General features: G+C 46.0%; 1 protein-coding gene across 3 annotated transcripts; it reads right to left on the bottom strand.

The window, feature by feature from the left end:
- Positions 1-888: 888 nt before the first annotated feature.
- Positions 889-19,691, bottom strand: LOC311580124 (eukaryotic translation initiation factor 3 subunit C). 3 transcript variants are annotated; one of them, XM_084751392.1, is made up of 20 exons: positions 19,604-19,691; positions 19,351-19,479; positions 18,029-18,284; positions 16,618-16,743; positions 16,099-16,153; positions 15,874-15,980; positions 15,162-15,286; positions 11,737-11,896; positions 11,503-11,606; positions 10,692-10,833; positions 10,390-10,515; positions 10,180-10,273; positions 9,697-9,887; positions 9,240-9,464; positions 5,357-5,720; positions 1,722-1,881; positions 1,565-1,630; positions 1,395-1,482; positions 1,152-1,314; positions 889-1,057 (listed from the first exon to the last, which is right to left on the bottom strand). In XM_084751392.1, exons 2-20 carry the CDS (start codon positions 19,449-19,451, stop codon positions 975-977), a joined length of 2,736 nt encoding a protein of 911 aa, XP_084607518.1. In that variant the 5' UTR covers positions 19,452-19,479; positions 19,604-19,691; the 3' UTR covers positions 889-974. The 3 variants fall into 3 exon arrangements, with proteins under 3 accessions (XP_084607518.1, XP_084607519.1, XP_084607520.1); XM_084751393.1 differs by having other exon boundaries at positions 11,503-11,603; XM_084751394.1 differs by having other exon boundaries at positions 15,880-15,980.
- Between the last annotated feature and the right edge of the window lie 293 nt (positions 19,692-19,984).

The raw sequence follows: 19,984 nt of genomic DNA, 5'->3' as shown, positions 1-19,984 counted from the left end.
AAGGAACACGGGTTTGATGTGAGGCCAGCCTGTGACACGAGACACCATTTCAGTAAGTACAATGATGATAATTATCTATAAGAAGAAAAAGGATTCTAAGCAGGCACATTCCTATAATCCCAGGACTTGGGAAGAGGAAGCAAAAGGGATCAGGAGGAGTTCAAGGCCAACCTCGGCAACATAAGACTTTATCTAAAAAAAAAAAACCAACAACAACAAAACTTGGGAGGTAGAGGCCAGCCTGGTCTACAGAGCAAGTTCCAGGACAGCCAAGGTTACACAGAGAAACCTTGTCTTAGAAAAATTAAAAAAGAAAACAAACAAAAACCCAAAATAAAATACAGTAAAACTTCCTAACTTACAAAATATATCAGGAGTCACATAAATTAGAAAAATAGTAAGTAACAAACAGGCTCAGATGTTTCAGAAATGGTTTCTTAATGCTCACTTGGCCTCCATAAGAGCGGGCCTGTGACGATGCGGACCACAGATGTGCCTGGCACATCACTGCCTCCCCCACTCCTGGTCCATCGTACCTTCCGTACACTATACCCCACATTCATGTCCATTCTTCACACACGCTCTGCATATTCTTTTTTGTTCTGTTTTCTGTGACAGGGTTTCTCTGTGTAGCCTTGGCTGTCCTGGACCAAGATAGCCTCACCTGCCTCTGCCTCCTGATTGCTGGGTTTTTAAAGGTGTGTGCCACCTCACCTGGCTGCATATTCTTGTTACAACATTTTCCTGCTGATGTCCAAGAGTAGCCTCTCTCTGAGGAGGGCGTGTCCAGCTCAGCCTGCACCTGAGCCTTGCCCGTGTCATATGGAGACTCAGAACATACCTGGCAAATACAGATCTGTGGCAACAAAAGGGCAACGAGCAACCATATAAATTCTCAACAGACCTTTAATGACTCGGGTGGGTTTAGGGATGAAAAGCTAAAGAATCTGGCCACAGGGACAGAAGCGGAGAACTCAGTAGGCTGTCTGAGACTGCTGCTGGCGGTAGCCCCCACGGCGCATATAGCCTTCATTTTTGCGGTAGCCATCCTTTTGGTCTGCAGGTGAAAGGTAGATAGGTAAGAGGGAGTGAGTGCCTGGAGAGCGACAAAGGTGCAAGATCCTTGGAGAATGAGAGGGGGAACCACTCACCTCGGAAGTAGCCGCCGTAGGTTCCCTGCTTATGGTCAAACACCCGCTCATTATTTTCCACTAGGCTGCCAAGCTTCTCGGCCAGCTGCAGAGCCAGGTTCTGCTGGGCAGTGGGCTCAGTGCGGTGCATCACCACCGTCTGTGTTGGCTGGTCCAGGGAAGCCTGATGGGAGTGAGGGGACACAGGTCAGACTATATACAGGCTTCTGACCATCTGCTCAAGCTACCACCTCTGGCCCTCACCATCAATTCTTCATTAATGATCATCTTGCTGATGATGGAGTGAACGGTGGGTAGATCCAGCTCGAACATGTCTGATAGTGTCTCCATACTGGGGGAAAGGCAGGAAAAACAGGGCAGTTAGGAACCTCGATCACAAAGCTGGGACCCTCTGTGCCCCTGACCCATCCTACCTGATTGAGTCATAGACACTGCTGTAGGTGAAGAGGTAGGTCCTCAGAGACTCTTCCTGGATCTTTCTGTGAGGAGAGGGCACAAAAGAGTGAGGTCCTAAGGGAAGACCAGTGAATCTTTTCTTTTCCACCCACCATGGTTTACTTCACTGCTCACCGAACTAGCATGGTGCGAACTTTGTCAGCCTCAGGGAAAAGGTCCCACACTTTCCCATTCATCTTTTCATTAATGATGAAACTGTGGCAGGTCTTCCAGTCACCCATCTTCATAGCCTTGGAGGCGGCGACCACATGTTCCCTCATTGATTCAGGAGGACCTAAGAGGGTAAAAATAAGGCAGGACTGAAAGGAACGTGGCACCAGGCTCTTGCCCTCATGAGTACTATTTACAGAGAAGCAGAGGCCAGAAGGGCAGACAGACTTTCCCAGTTCTCCACTGAGGAGCCATGGACCTGTAAGTCACTGAATAGCTGAAGACACTTTTGGTTTGAAGTAAACCAGTCCATAACATGTTTCAAGGGATTGATAAATCTCTTGAACAAATGGTTGTGTGTGGGCCCTCATGTGCATCTTCTAGGAAACAGGTTCACAGCATAATCTCATTCTCTCCCCTCCCCGCCCCCCCCAATGCTTTCTCTGTGTAGCCTTGGCCGTCCTGGAATTCCCTTTGTAGATCAGGCTGCCCTCGAACTCACTAAAATCTGCCTGCCTCTGCCTCGAGAGTACTGGGATAAAAGGCGTGTGCCACCACATCCAGCTCATCAGATTCTCTTAAAAGTGCATTGACCTGGCTGGGCATGGTGGTGCACTAGCATTTGGAGGCAGACGCAGGCAGACCTCTAAGAGTTCAAGGCCAGCTTGGTCTACAGAGTAAATTCCAGGACAGCCAGGGCTACACAGAGAAACTGTCTTGAAAAACAGAAAGTCTAAGGGCTGAACCTGGGTTCAATTTTCAGAACATACATGGTGACTCACAACCCTCTGTACTCCAGTCCCAACAGATCTAACATCTTCTTTCTGCCTCTGTGTGCACATGGTATGCTGATACACATGCAGGTAAAACTCCCATACAAATAAAGTTAAAAAAAAAAAAAGCCTTAAGATCTTGAGGCTGGAGAGATGGCTCTTCAGCAGTTCAAGAGTTATTACTGCTGGGCGTGGTGTCGACACCTTTAATCCCAGCACTCAGGAGGCAGAGGCAGGTGGATGGCTGTGAGTTTGAGGCCAGCCTGGTCTACAAAGCGAGCCCAGGACAGTCAAGATAACATAGAGAAACCCTGTCTCAAAAAAACCAAACCAAACCAAGAGCTATTACTGCTCTTGAAGGGGACCTTGGTTTGGATGTCAACAGCATCCACAGCATCTAGTTCCAGATAATCTGATTCTGGCCTTTGTGGTACCTGCACATATATGGCGCGCGCACACGCACACACACACACACACTAAAAAAAAAGTTTGTGCCAGGCACAGTTGTACACGCCTTACCTCACCACTCAGGAGGTAGAGGCAGGCAGATCTGAGTTCAAAGCCAGCATGATTTACCTATCAAGCTCCTGGACAGCCAGGGCCACACAGAGAAACCATGCTTCAAAAAAGATAGTAGTTACCAAAGTTCAGTTAAAAAAGAAAAAAATTTTTTTTCTGAAACAGGGTTTCTCTGTGTAATAGTCCTGGCTATCCTGGACTTACCTGGTAGATGAGGCTGGCCTTGAACTCACAGAGATCCACCTGCCTCTGCCTCCTGAGTGCTAGGATTAAAGGCTGGCTAAGAAACTCTTATTCTGTACAACAAGGTAGTCAAGAACCCACCATGTGTAGCTCAAGGCTGGTCTCAAGTTCTTAACAATCTTTCTGTCTTTGGCTTCTGAATGCTGGGGTCGCAGGCACGTGATCCCAATTCCTTGTCACTTACTCTTGTATCACCTTTTTGGTTTCCACTATACCCATACACCGTTATTAGCTTATTTACTCTTGAAAGTGGCTCATTTCTTTTCTGTAAAAAGTTTGGCCTTGGACTGGAGAAGTTAGCTCAGTATGTGAAGTGTCTGAAGTCAAGCCTGATGCCCTAATTCAACCTCCAGCACCCACAGGGCAGAAGGAAAGAACAATCCGCCAACTTGTCCTCTGATTGCCACAGGTGCTCTATGGCACACATGAGATCCCCCACAAAAAACAAAAATAAAAATTCAAAAAGACTTTATGAAACCACAGGCTCTATGGAGAAACCCTGTCTCAAATTCCCCCCCCCCCCACCCCCCCGCCCGCCAAAAAGGTCTCAGTATGGCTGAAGTGCATCTCAGAGGCAGAGCACTGCCTAGCATGTGAGCACCTTGAGTCCATCATTAGTACCATTTCATTTTAAATTACCCATGCATTCCTTTCAGCCCAGCACTTCAGAGGCAGAACCAGGCAGAATCCTCACGTCCTACTTGCTCCCTTGAAGCAGGATCTCTCCTTGAGCCTGGGGCTGCCTCCTGGCCAGGCTGGAAGCCATGCAGCCTTAGTGATCCTCCTGTCTCTGCCTACCTGAAGCTGGCTGGAGTCAGTGTTTTCAGGGATGTCCAACTTATTACATGGGTGCTAGCAACCAGACTCTGGTCCTCATGAATGCAAAGCAAGCACTTTTAACCACTGAGCCATCTCTAGCACCCTAGCAACACTTAAAATAAAACAAACAGCCCGGTATACATCTTTAATCCGAGTACTGGAACAGAGAGGCAGGTAAATCTCTGTAAGTTTAAGGTCAGCCTGGTCTATATGGTTAAGTTTCAGGTCAGCACGGCTACATAGCAAACCCTGCCTTAAAAACAAACTAACAAACAACAGGAAGAAACCAATGTTAAGAGTCTTTTTTGTTTGTTTGTTTTTTGAGACAGGGTTTCTGTGTGTAGCCTTGGCTGTTCTGGACTTGCTTTGCAGACCAGGCTGGCCTTGAACTCACAGAGATCCACCTGCCTCTGCCTCCTGAGTGCTGGGATTAAAGACGTTCACCACCACGTTTGGCATGTTAAGCGTCTTGAATGATAAAAGTATTATGTTTGTTTTGGCTGAAACATAATGTGCATAAAGTTGAAAAAAGGAAAGAGGCACATATTAATAACTGCACAAACTAGAGCAAGTAATTTTAACCCGCCATACTACAGTTTTACCATCATGTGAAAGGTATCAACAGTATTCATGGGGGCTGGAGAGATGGCTCAGAGGTTAAGAGTATTGGTTGTTCTTTCAAAGGTCCTGAGTTCAATTCCCAGCAACCACATGGTAGCTCATAAATATCTATAATGAGATCTAGTGCCTCTTCTGGTCTGCAGGTCCACATGCATGCAGGCAGAATACTGTATAAATAATAAATATTAAAAAGGGGCAGGGGATTCATCATGTTTTCTTTTGTTTTTGGCTCGATTTGTAGACCTGGCTGGCATCGAACTCACTGATCCACCTGCCTCTGCTCCCTAAGTGCTGGGAGTTAAAGGCCTTCGACACCACACCTGGCTTCACATCACATGTTTTATTAATGCAAATTTAATAAACTTTGTCTTATTAAGACTGGGTTACTAAGTAGCCCTGAGTACCCTGGAACTACCTTTTTGTTTTGTTTTTCAAAACAGGGTTTCTTTGTATAGCTTTGTCTATTCTGGACTTGCTGTGTAGACCACGCTGGCTTCAAACTCAGATATCAGCCTGTCTCTTCCTACCTGAGTGCTAGGATTATAGGCGTGGAACACAGCACCTGGCTCTGGAACTTTCTTTGTAGATCCAACAGTGCTCAGGACTACAGAGGCCCACACTCACCTAGCAGGGGCTGCCGCTCGCCCACCCGCAGTTGGTGATGGAACTGCTTGCTGATCATGCGTCGGCGGGCATCGCTCTCATGGGCAGCCATGTAGGGAATCTCCAGGAGCATGGCGGACACCAAATAAACACACTCCAACAGTTCCAGATTGATGTGCAGGTGAAAGGGCACCTGTCGGCGTCGCTCTACCTTCTCCTGTTCCTGATTGCGTTCCTGTAAGCTGCGCAGAAGCAGACCCTGGCCCAGAAGCTCCTTGGCACGACCACTTGACTGAATATCCAGAAGGGCATTGTGTGCGTCCTTTGTCAGGCCTTGGCGGAAGGCACAGATGCCCAGCTGCACCATAGTACGATTATACAGGATCTGAGCACAAAGAGCAGAGGTGATAATCACAGACGACCCTGTTCATTTATTCAGCAAATACATTTAAAGCATCTATTATGTTTACAGCAGTAGGCTGGGGCCAGAGAACAAAATGTGTAAGGCCTACCTCTTATTCTAGAGGTGGAATGTGCAGGGAAAATTACTATGAGAATGGTAATTTAAACTAACGAAGGAAAAATAGAAATGAGGGGAAATTTTAGAATGTAAGCCTATATGGTGGTGGAGGCTGGCAATTTGGTGAAGACTTCACTGTGAAGAACAGCTAAGAAGAAAAGAAGCCACACAGATGCACGGGGGATAAAATCCAGATAAGCAAAGGGAACGCGGTGGCCCCGATGAGTAACTGACCCAAGTATACCTGAAGAACAGGAGAGGTGCAGCTGGTCAAAGACCTTACCCTACAAAGGGAACGGGCACATGCACAGCCAGATTTAAAGATGGGAATCCACGGGAAAGTCCTGAGCAAGAAGGTGATACAATCTGACTTAACTTGGGCTGCCATACTAAGAAACACATAGAAAGACAAAGGGGACATGAAGCAAATTGGGAGAGTGAGCTTGGGAGGAAGGTGATGAGTTGGTGATCTCTTAGGAAAGGGAAAGGATGGTCTATGAAGAAGTGACTAGACAGGGATGGAGAGATGGCTCAGAGGTTAAGAGAACTGTTCTTCCAAAGGTCCTGAGTTCAATTCCCAGCAACCACATGGTGGGTCACAACCATCTATAATGAGATCTGGTGCCCTCTTCTGGCCTGCAGGTATACATGCAGGCAAAACACTGATTATGTAATAAATAAATAAATAAATCTTTAAAAAAATTTAAAAGACGGCTGGGCCGGGTATGGTGGTGCACGTCTTTAATCACAGTACTCGGGAGGCAGAGGCAGGTGGATGACTGTGAGTTTGAGGCCAGCTTGGTCTACAAAATGAGTCCAGGACAGCCAAGGCTACACAGAGAAACCCTGGCTTGGGGGGCGGGGGGGAGAAAGAGCCCAGCAGTGGTGGTGCACGCCTTTAATCCCAGCACTCGGGAGGCAGAGGCAGATGGATCTGTGCGTTCAAGGCCAGCCTGGTCTACAGAGTGAGTCCAGGACAGCCATGGCTACACAGAGAAAAACAAAAAAGTGAAAAAAAATTTTTTTAAATTAAAAATGATAAAAAAATAAAAACAAAAAGAGTGGCCAGACACAGACTACAAACAAAAATGGCTTGACAGCAAGGAACCAGGCATGGGCTGGGCAAGGTGGCACACACTGGCAACCCAGCCCTTAGGAGGCAGGCCTGGGTAAGACCCAGTCTCAGAGAAAGAAAAGGAACCAGCACCAAACACGGCACTGAGGTTTCTGGCCAAACAATAAGGAAGAAGATGGAGTTTCCACTAATTAAGACAGAAAAGATTATGAATAGAAGAAAATTGGTAGGGAGGAGGGGGAGGGGGATACTAAGGTTTCTCATTTGAGGAGGGTCTTGTTATACAAGCTGGCTCTGAACTTATCAGCCTCCTGAGTTCTGGGTGCAGATTCTAAGGCACTAGAACAGGTGCTGCGTCCCGCAGATGGGAACTAATCCTAGGGTTCTGTGCATACTGGCAAGTTTTCTACTACCTATCACTGGGGGACACAGCCCAAGACTAAATTTTATACAATATTTAGTATATATTGCATAAATATAACAATGTATACATAGTATGTATTGTATAGTTTAATATTATACAATAATAAAAAGTATTAGAAATCAAGAACATAAATTGAAAGAACCTAAAAAAAAATACTAACAGGGCTGAAGAGATGGCTTGGTGGCCAAGAGCACATATGTGTGTAAGTGGTTTTCCTAAATGTGTGTATGTGCAGCTGGTGCCAGCAGAGGTCAGAGGATGATGTCAGGTGACAGCTGAATTTGAAAAACAAGTGCTCTTCACTGACAGCAACCCTTCTCTCCAGCCGTGATTTGTAATTTAATTATGCGTAGGTGTGTGCCTGCATTTGGGTATGTGCATACTGAGTGCAGGGGCTTTGAAAGCCACACATTTAAGATTCTCTACTAGAGCTGCAGATGGCTATGGGCTGCCTAGTATGGACATGGAGAATGAACTTGGTCCTCTGGGAAAGAAAGTGCTCTTAACCACCAGGCTATCTCTCCAGTCCTCATCTTCATGAATTTTAAGCAAAGATTTGTTTAGACACAACTGAGAAAATGTATTTAAGAAAAAGAATAAAGTACTTCATCAAAAAGGCATTACTAAGACAAAAGAGGCAAACCACAGCCTAGAAAAAAAAATCTGAAGTTTGATAATAAATGGTCATCCAAAATATATGAAGAATCCCTACAACTTCATATTAAAAAAACATTAATAAGCAACTGTAAAGAACAAACAGGAGTTGGCTTTTCATCAATGAAATAAAAGAATTAAGCAAAGTACTGCGTAGGGAGATTGCTCAGACTCACTGGATGTGCAAGGAGGAGGATCAGAGTTTAAAAGATGTGAGACAGGACACCTGTGGGAAGCCGTGGGTCAGCAACTAACAAAACACTGCTCCAAACAAGCAGAGGGCCGAGACCCACACGAGAGACTGTCCAACCTCTGAGTCTGTCCCACGGCACATTCATCCACCCCACAAACACTTTAAAATTTAAAACCACCAGCCGGGCATAGTGGTGCACAGCTATATAATCCCACAGCACTCAGGGAGGCAGAGGCAGGCAGGTCTCTGTGAGTTCAAGGCCAGCCTGGTCTACACAGTGAGTCCAGGGCAGCCAAGAGACCCTCTCTTGGAAAATAAAAACAAAACCACCACCATTGCTAGCTAGGTTCACCAAACATAAATGTATTTCCTACCTGTCTTAAATACACACAAAAGAGAGCTATACTCAGATATGGCTTTTAGCAATTTTTCTATATAAAAAGTTCCTCAAGATGTTGCTATATAGAGAACTGGCTGCCCGGCTGTCATGAATCCTGCTCATTTCAATGTGATAGTCTCCTAATATAGCCCAGTTATCTAGGTCCCTTTTCCTCCTGGTTAAACAACTGCTTCAAAGACCCTTTCATTTTTCTAGAAAAGAAAGATCAGCTCCAAATGTTTTGTTTGTTTGTTTTGCTCCAAATGTTTTTGTTTGTTTGTTTTTGTTTTGCTCCAAATGTTTTGAACTAGACAGTAGGTAAATAAATAAATGTTGGCAAAGCCAAATCTCTAAGAGACCCCCCCCCCATCCCTGAGATAGGGTTTCTCTGTGTAGCCTTGGCTGTCCTTTGTAGACCAGGCTGGCCTCGAACTCACAGCAATCTGCCTGCCTCTGCCTCTCGAGTGCTGGGATTAAAGGCGTGCTCCACCACACCTGGCTAAGAGAATTTTAATGTTGTGGAATAGCACAAAATTTGTGTTTATAGGGGAAAGGAATAAAGAATGCTAGAGTTTGGAAAACACCAACCACCTGTGTGGGTGTGCACTAGCTGACACAGGCTGGGTCTGTTTCCTGACAGGCCTGGCTTCTCCACCTACCTGGACCGGCGGGTCTGCGTGCTGAATGTTGTCTTGCAGGTGGCTCATGAGCATGAGGTCACGGGCCTGATACCAGCGGGAATGAAGAGCGTGGTGGTAGATATGGCAGAGGATGGCACAGGTGCGGATCCGGTCTGTACGGTCCTTGGCATAGATGTATTTGCACAGTCTTTCCATCAACACAGCTGAGTCCTCACCCTCGTTTTCTGCCTGGTCTTGCTCAGACTAGAGGAATGGGAAGCTGTTAGTGATGGCTATGCAGCAAAGACTGCGGCTGTAAATGGCTTAGGCCCTAGCAACAAGATATGCGGCTCTGTCCAACCTCACGGCAACCCCTCCCACCCCTCCCTGCTCGACTTCAGAAGCCCCTGGGGAAAGACTTACCACCAGGGTCTAACAGAGAAGGAGGACAAGTTCACACTTGTCTCGCTCCTCACACGATTGCCAAGAACCTCACCTTTGAGGACCCTTCAGGGGGAGTGAGCTGACGTTGATGGGCCTTGTAATCAAACTTGTAATAGGTGTGCAGGATGCGTCTCAGGTAGATCTGGCAGATCTCCTCAGTGGTTCCTTTCTCCTCCAGGTAGCGCTGCACACGCTCAATGATGGCGCACACCTGTGCCTCATCCTTCAGGTGCTCCACATACTCTGGTCGGGAGGACAGCCACCCTCGTCTCAGACATGAGCACCGGCGTTCCTGACCACCTCCCTCCGGTCAAACTGTGGTTGCCCTCCACACTTGTATCTTGAAACCACCATCCTCTCCCACGAACTCACACCTCACTGCTTAGGAACGTTCCTGATTTACCAGCTTGGTGGACAGAGCCTACAAACCTAGCACTTGTCTCCTGTCCTTTCACTCTTTGTACAGTGCTGATAATTATTAGTTTTATCTCCTGTACTTTTCCTCTCACTAAATTCCCCGCTTGCTCAGGCTTACCTTGGGAGTGAGGATCAGTATTTTGCATTATTTTGGTAAATTCTTCATCCATTCGCTCCACCAGAGTTAGGATGCAGCCACGTACACGCAGTGGCTAAAGAATTATACAAAGAAGGAGCACAATGAATCCAGATTTCCATCCTAGCCTCAACTCCTGTCTCTACCATGCCCATATCCTCCCCACATATCCTGCCAATCCGTCCCTTTTACCTGATCAAAATTGTTTAAGTTCTCACTCTCTTCCAAAATGTTCTCTCCAACAAAGATGTTGGAATGTGCAACCAAGATATCCATCAGTTCATTGATGCAGTCCAGGCACATCTGCCACATCTCTGGCTGTCAAGAGACAAAGCGACCAAGTTAGAGGATGTAATTAAGTGATGTTTCTGAAGAGCCCTTATACCAAGAATCACAGGGCCTTTAACAAAAAGGCTGTTGTAGGTCTCAACCTTAAAACAGTAAGTATCTTTCTCCTGCCAACCTTCGGTATTCTATTCCTCTTTTGTCCTTACCTTCATGTACGTGGCCAGGTTAGGGTTGTAGTCATAGAGAGAGGCGATGATATTGAACTTAATCTTGACGATGACACCCTCCCCCAGGTTGTTTTCAGAAGCAATCTGAACCAGCAGCTGTAGCAACTCAATCTGGGTGGCACTGGAAGGATACAGAACTGGGTGAGGCTCTGGAGATAAATCAGCCAGCCTCACCCTGTTATGCAGGATGTCCTCTTCAGACCAGCAAAGCAGCCAACTCCACATCACCGTTACTATCTGTATGTGTGCTCTTTTGAGACAAGGACTCACGTAGTCCCGGCAGCCCTTGGGCATATTCTGCAGCTAAGAAGGATCTTGAACTTCTGATTCTCCTACCTTCACCACCCAGTGTTGGGATTACGCTGTGTACCACCACATCTGCTTTTATGTGATGCCACGACTCAAACCCAGGGCTTCATGTATGATAGGCAAGCATTCTACCAGCTGAACTACCCCCCAACCCTTGCTTCTCTTTTAAATTCCCAACAAAAACAACAGTAATGCCAGCCACCCTGAAGTGCTATTTATAAAATATCTTCATTCTTACTTCATTCTATTTAGTTGCCTAATAATTAAAGACAAATACCATTTACATTTACAGACTGTAACAGAAGCTCAGTAGCTCAAATTTATAAAAGAGTACACAGCAGAAATCGGACAGGTAAGTCCCCAGTATACAACCATATATAGTCTCTCAAAAGAGTGATTTCCACAATAATGTTAACCTATACTGTAAAGAACACTTTCGAACTATAAAGACTTAGCAATGGCCCAAGCCTGTGACTCGTACCGGTCTGTTCCCTTCTTGCCTCTGGCTTGTAGTATCTCATTCAGTTTCTTGATGACAACAGCATGAGTAATCTCGGTTCCCTTGGCAAACATTTTTGGCTTCTCCTGGGCAAAAACATATCCTGTTACATGCACATCAACAGGAACCTGTTCCTGCTTTACACTCCTTCTCACTCCAACCAGGTGGCACCCACATACTCTCCTAAACCAATCTCCTTTACCCTGAAACCCTCACCTTAACAAGCGGCACGCCACCTCGGACCCTTTCCCACTCCCCGCCTTCGTTATCTTCTTCTTCCTCATCCAGGCGCTTAGACTTCCTGTCATGCTTCTTCTTGGCTTTGTCTTCCCGTTTCTTCTCAGCAGCTTTTTTGTCCTCCTCTGTTGTCGGTGCCCTGACAGGAGATGAGGGAGAAAATGAAACATGAGCCTTCTCACCTGAGGCTTCCTTCTCCCAAATGATGGTGTTATATGTATACACCACCAATACTTTGTTGTTTTTGGTTTTTCAAGACATCTGTGTAGCCCTGGCTGCCCTGGCCTGGCTTTGTAGACCACACTGGCCTCCAAGTCACAGCGATCTGCCTGCCTCTGCCTCCCTGAGTGCTGGGATTAAAGGCGTGCACTAATCTACACAGTGCTTATGGATCAAACCCAGGACCTCATGAATGCTAAGCAAGCACTCTATCAACTGAGCTATACCCCCAAGCTCAAACGTGCCTCAAGCTTTGCACATATGCCACGTATGCTCAGCAAGTTGAGCTCTCGTGGTCTACAGAGAGTATACATCATGCCCACAGTTCTGAGATTAAAGGAGGGGCTATGCTTCCAACCAATGTCATTGTCCTTGCACTGAAGTTTTACTTAGTGCTAAGGATACTGCCATCCACACCTAATAAGTATAATGAATTTCCCCTATGAATTCAAACTCAAAGACCTATAATTTGGGGTTTGATCTTTTACGACAGATCACATCTCAGTATAGTCCTATCTTTTGATTTTAAATTATTTTATTCTTCTGTGTCTTAAGTGTCTTGCCTGCATATATGTATGTACACCACGTGCATGCCTCCTGCGGTCAGGGTGAGGGCATTAGGCCCCCTGGGACTGGCTGTGAACTATCATGTGGGTGCTGGGAATAGAACCCGGATCCTGTGCAATAGTAACAAGTGCTCTTAGCCACTGAGTCAACTTTCCAGCCGTTTTTCTTTTATGGATAGCCTGGAACTCTCTATGTAGACATGCCTGGCTGACCTTAAACTCACAGAGATCCAAACAACCTCCCAAACATTTATGTATATGTATATGCATTTATGCAAACATAAAATTATGCACAATAAAAGCTATTGAAGACTTCAGAGAGGTCAAAAGTGAAGGAACATTTCTATAATCCAAGCATAGAAGGTGGAAACAGGTCAGAAGTTCAAGGCCATCCTGGGGTATGTGTGACCCTGTCTCAACAAACCAACCAACCAACCAACCAACCAAAAAAGAACCAAAAGGCCAAATAGAAAACATAAGACAGCCAGGTGTGGTGGCACACACCTGTAATCCCAGCACTCAGGAAGGCAGATCTCTGTGCATTGGAGGCCAGCCTGGTCTATAAAGCAAGTACAGGACAACCAAGGCTACACAGAGAAACTCTGTCTCAAAAAACCAAAAAAGAAAGAAAACATAATACATAAAGAGTAACAAATCCAAACACATTAATAACAACAATAACTGTAAGTAAACTTGCCAAATGAAAAACAAAGATCAAGGCCAGGAGGTGGTGACACAATCCAGAGACAAGCAGATCTCCGAGTTCAAGGCCAGCCTGGTCTACAGAGCAAGTTTCAGGACAGCTCAGGCTACACAGAGAAACCCTGTCTTTGAAAACAAACAATACAAAAAGAGCCTCTATATCATTATTTATACTGCTGGTGGGTCTAAAACTGGTTAAGTCTTATATTAAATAAACAAAAGAAAAAACTCAACAGACACAAATGTCCATGTCTTAAGCCAGAGCATATCTATGATGGTCTATACTTAATTTTCTCTAATATTAAGTACTTTTTGAGGATTGGAGCTCAGTCAGAAACATGCTTGCTATTTAAATATAAGATCTGAATTTGATCCCCAATACACACATCTACACCTATGTATGTGACAGCAATTAATGGGGAAAAAGAACTTGAAAAAGAGCAAGAATGATATGAGAGGGTTTAGAAGGAAAGGAAAAGGGGAAATAATATGTTATTATTGTAACCGCCCCCCAACGCACGCACACACGCACGCACGCACGCAGAGCCAGGAGTGGTAGCATCTGCTTGAAATCTCAGCATCCATCTCAGAGACAGATGGATCCCTGGAGCTCACAACCCAGACAACCTGACCTACCTCAGAAAGTTACAGGGCAATGAAAGACACTGTCTCAAAAAGTAAGCCAAGGTCGGGCGTGGGATCACACACCATTAGCCTTCAATCAGCACTTAGGAAGCAGATACAGGCAGGTTGCTATAAGTTCCAGGCCTCCCTGAGCTATACAGTGGGATCTTATCTCAAACAAAACAAAAAAGCTGGGTAGGGGTGGCGCACGACCTTAATCCCAGCACTCGGGAAGCAAGGCAGGCGGATCTCTGGGAGTTTGAGGCCAGCCTGGTCTACAGAGTGAATTCCAGGTCAGCAAAGGCTACACAGAAAAATCCTGTCTTGAAAAAAAAACAAAAGAACCAAACCAAATACAAGGTGTATGGCTTCAGAGGGATACCACCCCAAGTACACGCCTGACTTCCACATACACACATGTATCCAAACACACACAAAAATAAGATTTTGAGGGGCTGTCAATATGGCTCAGTGGTTAAGAGCACTGGCTGTTCTTTCAGAGGACCCAGGTTTGATCCATAGCATGTACATGGTGGTTCACAAGTCCTTCAGGCCCTGGGGGGGTGGGGGGGTGGCTCACGCCTTTAATCCCAGCACATGGGAGGCAGAGGCAAGCCTGGTCTACAAAGTGAATTCAGGACCAACCAAACAACCAAAGGGCATTGTCTGCACTCTCATTCCTATGTGGTGTACACAGAGGCAGACAGGAATCCCACACAAGCAGGCTAAGTATCTTACCTAACACTGCAGAGCTACTAAAGGACTAAGGTGAGTGCCAGATCCCCAATCAGGGTCCTTTCAATCTCTGACCATTGCAGTTAAGATCATGAGGCTTGCTGCACTTTACATACCATGTGCCAAGAAGCTGATTATCAGGTAGGACAAACACAATAGCACCTACCACTGAGTGCCTACCACATGCCAGTCTGGACTGAGCCGCTTCCCTATGCTACCTTTAACAGCTCTCCTGGGAGGCAATGTCTCTGCCCATCTCAGATGCAAAAACTGAAGACTGAAAAGGTGCAGCTTGCCCACTATCACGTAAACAAGAAATGCTAAAGGGAGATTTGTATTGAAAATATGGTTAAATAGCTGAACTCTGGAGCCTTCAAATCCTATATTCAAGCCATACTAGCTCTGTGACCTTACACTTGATTGTAAAATACTGCTGTAAAAGGGGAGCAGTGGCCTGCTATCTAAAGACTCCATGAAAACAAAAAGCAACAGTCCTTCTAAAGGAGTAAAGGCTTTAAAACACTCCCACTGTATCCCCCGAGTCCATGACTTCCTTACTTTTTAAGGAACTTTGAAGCCAGAACAGTTTGTTTTCCTTCTTCTTCTTCAGACTCTGACTCCGAAGATGTAGAACTGGTGTCCCATACAACACCTTCAGAATCTTCTGAGTCCTCATCATCGTCCTTTGAGGGAAGAGAGGATCAGGAGGAAGGTCAGACACTGTCTCTGCTCCTCCTGCTGACACACACACGCCAGGCATTTCCATTAACAGAACAGGGTTATTCATGGAATCAGGGTATTAGGTGAAACAGACAATCCTGTGGATTACAAATTACCCCAAGGCGGGGCTGGAGACATGGCTCAGAGGTTAAGAGCATTGGCTGCTCTTCCAAAGGTCCTGAGTTCAATTCCCAGCAACCACATCGTGGCTCACAACCATCTACAATAAGATCTAGTGGCCTCTTTTGGGCATCCAGGCACACATGCAGGCATAACACTGTATAATAAATCTTTTTAAAGTGTTTGAAAAATAAATAAAAAAAACCCAAATCACTCCAAGAAGTAACACACAACTCCCAAGCACAGCATGGGGCCTGGCAGGTAGAGCCCAGTTCACCCATGGTCCAATACAAGAGGAAACCTGTCCTCAAATCATATCCCATTAACTTTCATCTCTGAACAGCAGGAACCTGCAAGATCACATTTCTTCTTCCCAGGATCTAAATATCCTCTGGGAGGAAATCAAACCCCAGTCAACCCCGGATCTTACGTCCACCTTTTTGTGGTACTTTCGACTCTCTCCAGAAGATTCTGGTTTCTTCTTCAGGAAAGCTGCAGCACTGCTTCCTTCATCATCCTCTTCCTCATCTGAAGAGCCTGGTAGGAAGGGGGAGGGGAAAAAGCTAGAACACTGAAGCGCAAGACTGAAAACAGAGACTAGATCTCACAAGAACCGTGGGCTTTCTAACATCTTCATAACAGTCTCTTCTCTTACCTTCTGAATCTTCCTCATTCTTCTCTGCATCTTCTTCTGCAGACTGCTCAGGGTTCTACAGTAAGGAAACCAAAGAATTAAGATGCCTTTAGGGGGCTGGAGAGATGGTTTAGTGGTTAAGAACACTGACTGTTCTTCCAGAGGTCCTGAGTTCAATTCCAGCAACTACATGGTGGCTCACAACCACCAATACCCTCTAAAGCCCTCTTCCGGCGTGCAGGTGTACATGAGCACTCATATATACTAAATAAATAAATAAACAAACACGCCTTTACTCCCAGCACTCAGGATGTAGAGCGAGGCAGATTTCTGTGAGTTCAAGGGCAGCCTGGTCTACACAGTGAGACCTCAAACACAACAACAGAACAAAATGGATGTCAAATAGAAGCAGCCCTCCTTCTGAAACCCAGACAGTTTGTTACGGCTCTTTCTCTAGGCATGCCATCATCTACTAATGCTCCTGATGTTGTCACAGGATCAAGCTTTCCTGCGTTTGAAGTTAGCCTCTAGCTGACTCACCTGCTTGTAGTTTGTGATATGTGATTCAAAATCTCGGTTGTATTTTCGGATCTTTTGGCGCAAGGTACTGAGAGCCTTAGCGTTGTTTTTATTCATCTTCTTTTTTCCTTCTTTATCTTCCCAAAGCTAACAGAGTAATAAAGCAACAACAATGGCCTGAGACTAAGCGACACTTTCCACACCTCAGGCTTTATAATCCCCTTTTGGCATCTTGTTATCTAGACACTGTCCACACGACTTTTTTTTTTTTTTTTTTTTTTTTTTTTGGTTTGGTTTGGTTTTTCAAGATAAGAGTTTCTCTGTGTAGTCTTAGCCATTCTGGAATTACTCTGCAGACCAGGCTGTCCTCAAACTCAGAGACCCACCTGCCTCTGCCTCCCAAGTGCTGGGACTAAAGGTGTGCACCACCACCACATGGCACCTACACGATTTCTTAACCAAGGCTGTTAACTTTCTATTTGCAATGCTGGAGGCTGAACTAGGCAAGTACCCTACAAATGAGCAGTACTCTAACCCTATCTAACTTATTTTCTGAAAAACTTTATGTATCTCTACTACACATAAAAAATCAAAGGTGATTAAAAACATAAATAGAAGCTGGACGTGGTGGCACACATCTTTAATCCCAGCACTAGGGAGGCAGAGGCAGGTGAATCGATGTGAGTTCGAGGCCAGTCTGATCTACAAAGCAAGTCCAGGACAGTCAAGGCTAACACGGAGAGACTCTGTCTCGGAAAAATAAATGAATAAATGAATAGATAAATAAGCAAGCAAGCAAGCCGAGTGGTGCTGGTGCACACCTTTAATCCCAGCACTTTCAGGTGGGTCTCTATGAGTTTGAGGCAAGCCTGGTCTACATAGCCAGTCCAGGACAGCCAACGCTACACAGAGAGACCCTGTCTCAAAACAAAACAAAACAAAAAAACAGAACAACAACAAAACAAAAAAAGAAAGAAAAGGAAACCAAACCAAAAACAAACAAGCCACCCCAAAAACATAAATACAAGCTGTGTTATGGTGGGGCACCCTTTAATCCCAGTACTCAGAAGGCAGAGGGCAGGTGGATTTCTGAATTAAGGCCAGCCTGGTCTACAGAGCAAGTTCCAGACATCCAGGCCTACATGGAGAAACCCTGCCTTGATTTAAAAACAACAACAACAAAACCTCCATAATATAATCAAGTTCTTGTTTAAAAAAAAAAAGTTCTCTCCTTGTTTTATCTCATTCTTTTATTTTTGTTGTTTGTTTTGAGACAGAGATTCTCTATGTAGCCTTGGCTGTCCTGGATCATTTTCTGCTTTCTAGAGAATACTGTATGTAATATGGCAAAGAACAAGAACACAGAGCAGACCCTGGCCACAGGAAAGCACAGCCACGCCCACACCCCCTTCTGTAACCCCGGGAACCATACCTCATTAAGATAGTCCTCCAGGTCAGCCAGTATGCGGATGTAGAACCGTGGGACACCCTCCTTATCCACGATACTCTTGGCTTTCCCGTAAGCTTTTCCTAGGAGCTCAAACTCTTCCAGACACTTGGTGACATCTCGAATCTTCATGGCATTACGGATGGTCCGTATAAGGTTGGTCAGCTCCTCGAACCTCTTGTCCTTGGCACTGCGGACAACTCTCTTCGTATCCTCCTCATCCTCGCTCAGTAACAAAGGCCTGAATAGAAGACACACACAGAGACGTCACTCCTCTTTCCAGAGAAGACTAGAGCATCCGTACCATCCCCTTTCTGACCCTTGTCTTCATACTCTAAATAAATAAGGCCTTCTGTCAAATGCTGACCACACTTACAGGAGCATCCCCAAGAACATACGACTGAAGAGCGTATTTGCTGTACGGGACAACCAATTACACGATGGCACACATGGCTACAGATGCAGCAGAGAGGAGGCACTAACTAACGGAAAACGCCTCAGGGAGCTGGTACCCGAGCCAGGTTCTAAAACGAAACATTTCCCAAAGCAGGAGAGGCCACCAGTAAAGGGGAGGTTTAGTGAATTTTTAACACCCTTTAGTTTGTATTCTTTTTAATGGTCTGTGCATTCAGTTAGCAAGCGTCTCCGTTCTTTTCTTTCCATGTTGTCAGTTTTTCCTGGTAATTTTTTTTTATATGATAAGTGATGATTTTTCACTTTGGACAATGTTATGGAGTGGTATTCACATGGATATGTATGTATATATGTATGTATATTCATCTACAATTGTCTACAAGCCTCTGTAGAGGTAGATATAAAAATTTTAGAATATTGCAGGCACACAGCAAAACAATGTTAGCTTTGAGAACTGTTTCAAACTTTTGACAATCTTAACTCGCAGAGATGGGAGGAAAGACAGTAAACCCAAGGCGAACACAGCAGCGCTTCACATTTGCACGGAGAGACAAACGACAGAACGTCAGAGCCACAAGACTAGACACTAACCAAGCCTTGACGGTTTCCTTTCACGAATACAAAGGAGTCACTGAAGACTGCTTGGTGGGAAAAGCTACGATATAAGGCTTTCGAGAGACAGCGTGACACAGAGAGGGGCGGGAGAGGGAACGCAGGGATGAATTACGAGGCTGCAGACCTCGAGGCCTTACAAGCTGATGCAACACTAAGCAAAGGGAAACCTCGGCTTCTCGGTCCTTCGTACCACGTCGAGGGCTCCCATCCTCAGCCGCAGCCCATCCCACTCGGTCCCCCCAGCCCGCCAAACCGTTCTTTCCGCGCCCCCAGCTCACGGTTTGCCGTAGTTCCCAGAGACCGGTTTGGTGACCACCTCCTCCCCGGACAAGGACGACTCCGACTCGCTGTCCGTGCCGGTGGTGAAAAACCGCGACATGGCGACGGCACTGAAGGGCTGAGGCGACCTGGGGAAAACCGCGGCGTCAGGCCTTGGGGACAACCACGGCTACCACCTCCCTACCCCTACCCCGTTCCCGCCCGTACGCCCTCCCACAGACCCTCCGCGGAACACGAGGACAAGACACAAACCAGCAGAGCTCCCGAGTCCTGAGAGCAAGCGAGACAGCCCGGTCGCCGGAAAAGGAAAAGGTTGAGCGTCACTTCCTGTAAGCGCCAAATAATGGGCTAAATAACTACAATTCCCAGTGGCCTTTGCGCCATACAGGGCCTGGGACAAATCGCGGAGATTCTAAATCTTGATTGACTGCCCTTCCGTGGTTGCTGAGATGGCTGCAAAACTGACCGCCTGATAGTGCACCACTAGGGAGACTGAAACGGGAGGATCTTGGGTTCGAGGCCAGAGTAGACTAAAAGAAAAGGCTCTGAAGTTTTAAATAATCAGGGCGCGGTGCCACACGCCACCCTGCACTCAGGGAGGCCGAGGCAGGCAAATCACCGAGTTCCAGGCCA

This window comes from Acomys minous, assembly GCF_964271855.1.
Source record: "Acomys minous genome assembly, chromosome: 2".
Lineage (NCBI taxonomy): Eukaryota > Metazoa > Chordata > Mammalia > Rodentia > Muridae > Acomys > Acomys minous.
The sequence above is the reverse complement of the archived record's forward strand: the minus strand, read 5'-3'. Positions and strand labels throughout refer to the sequence as shown.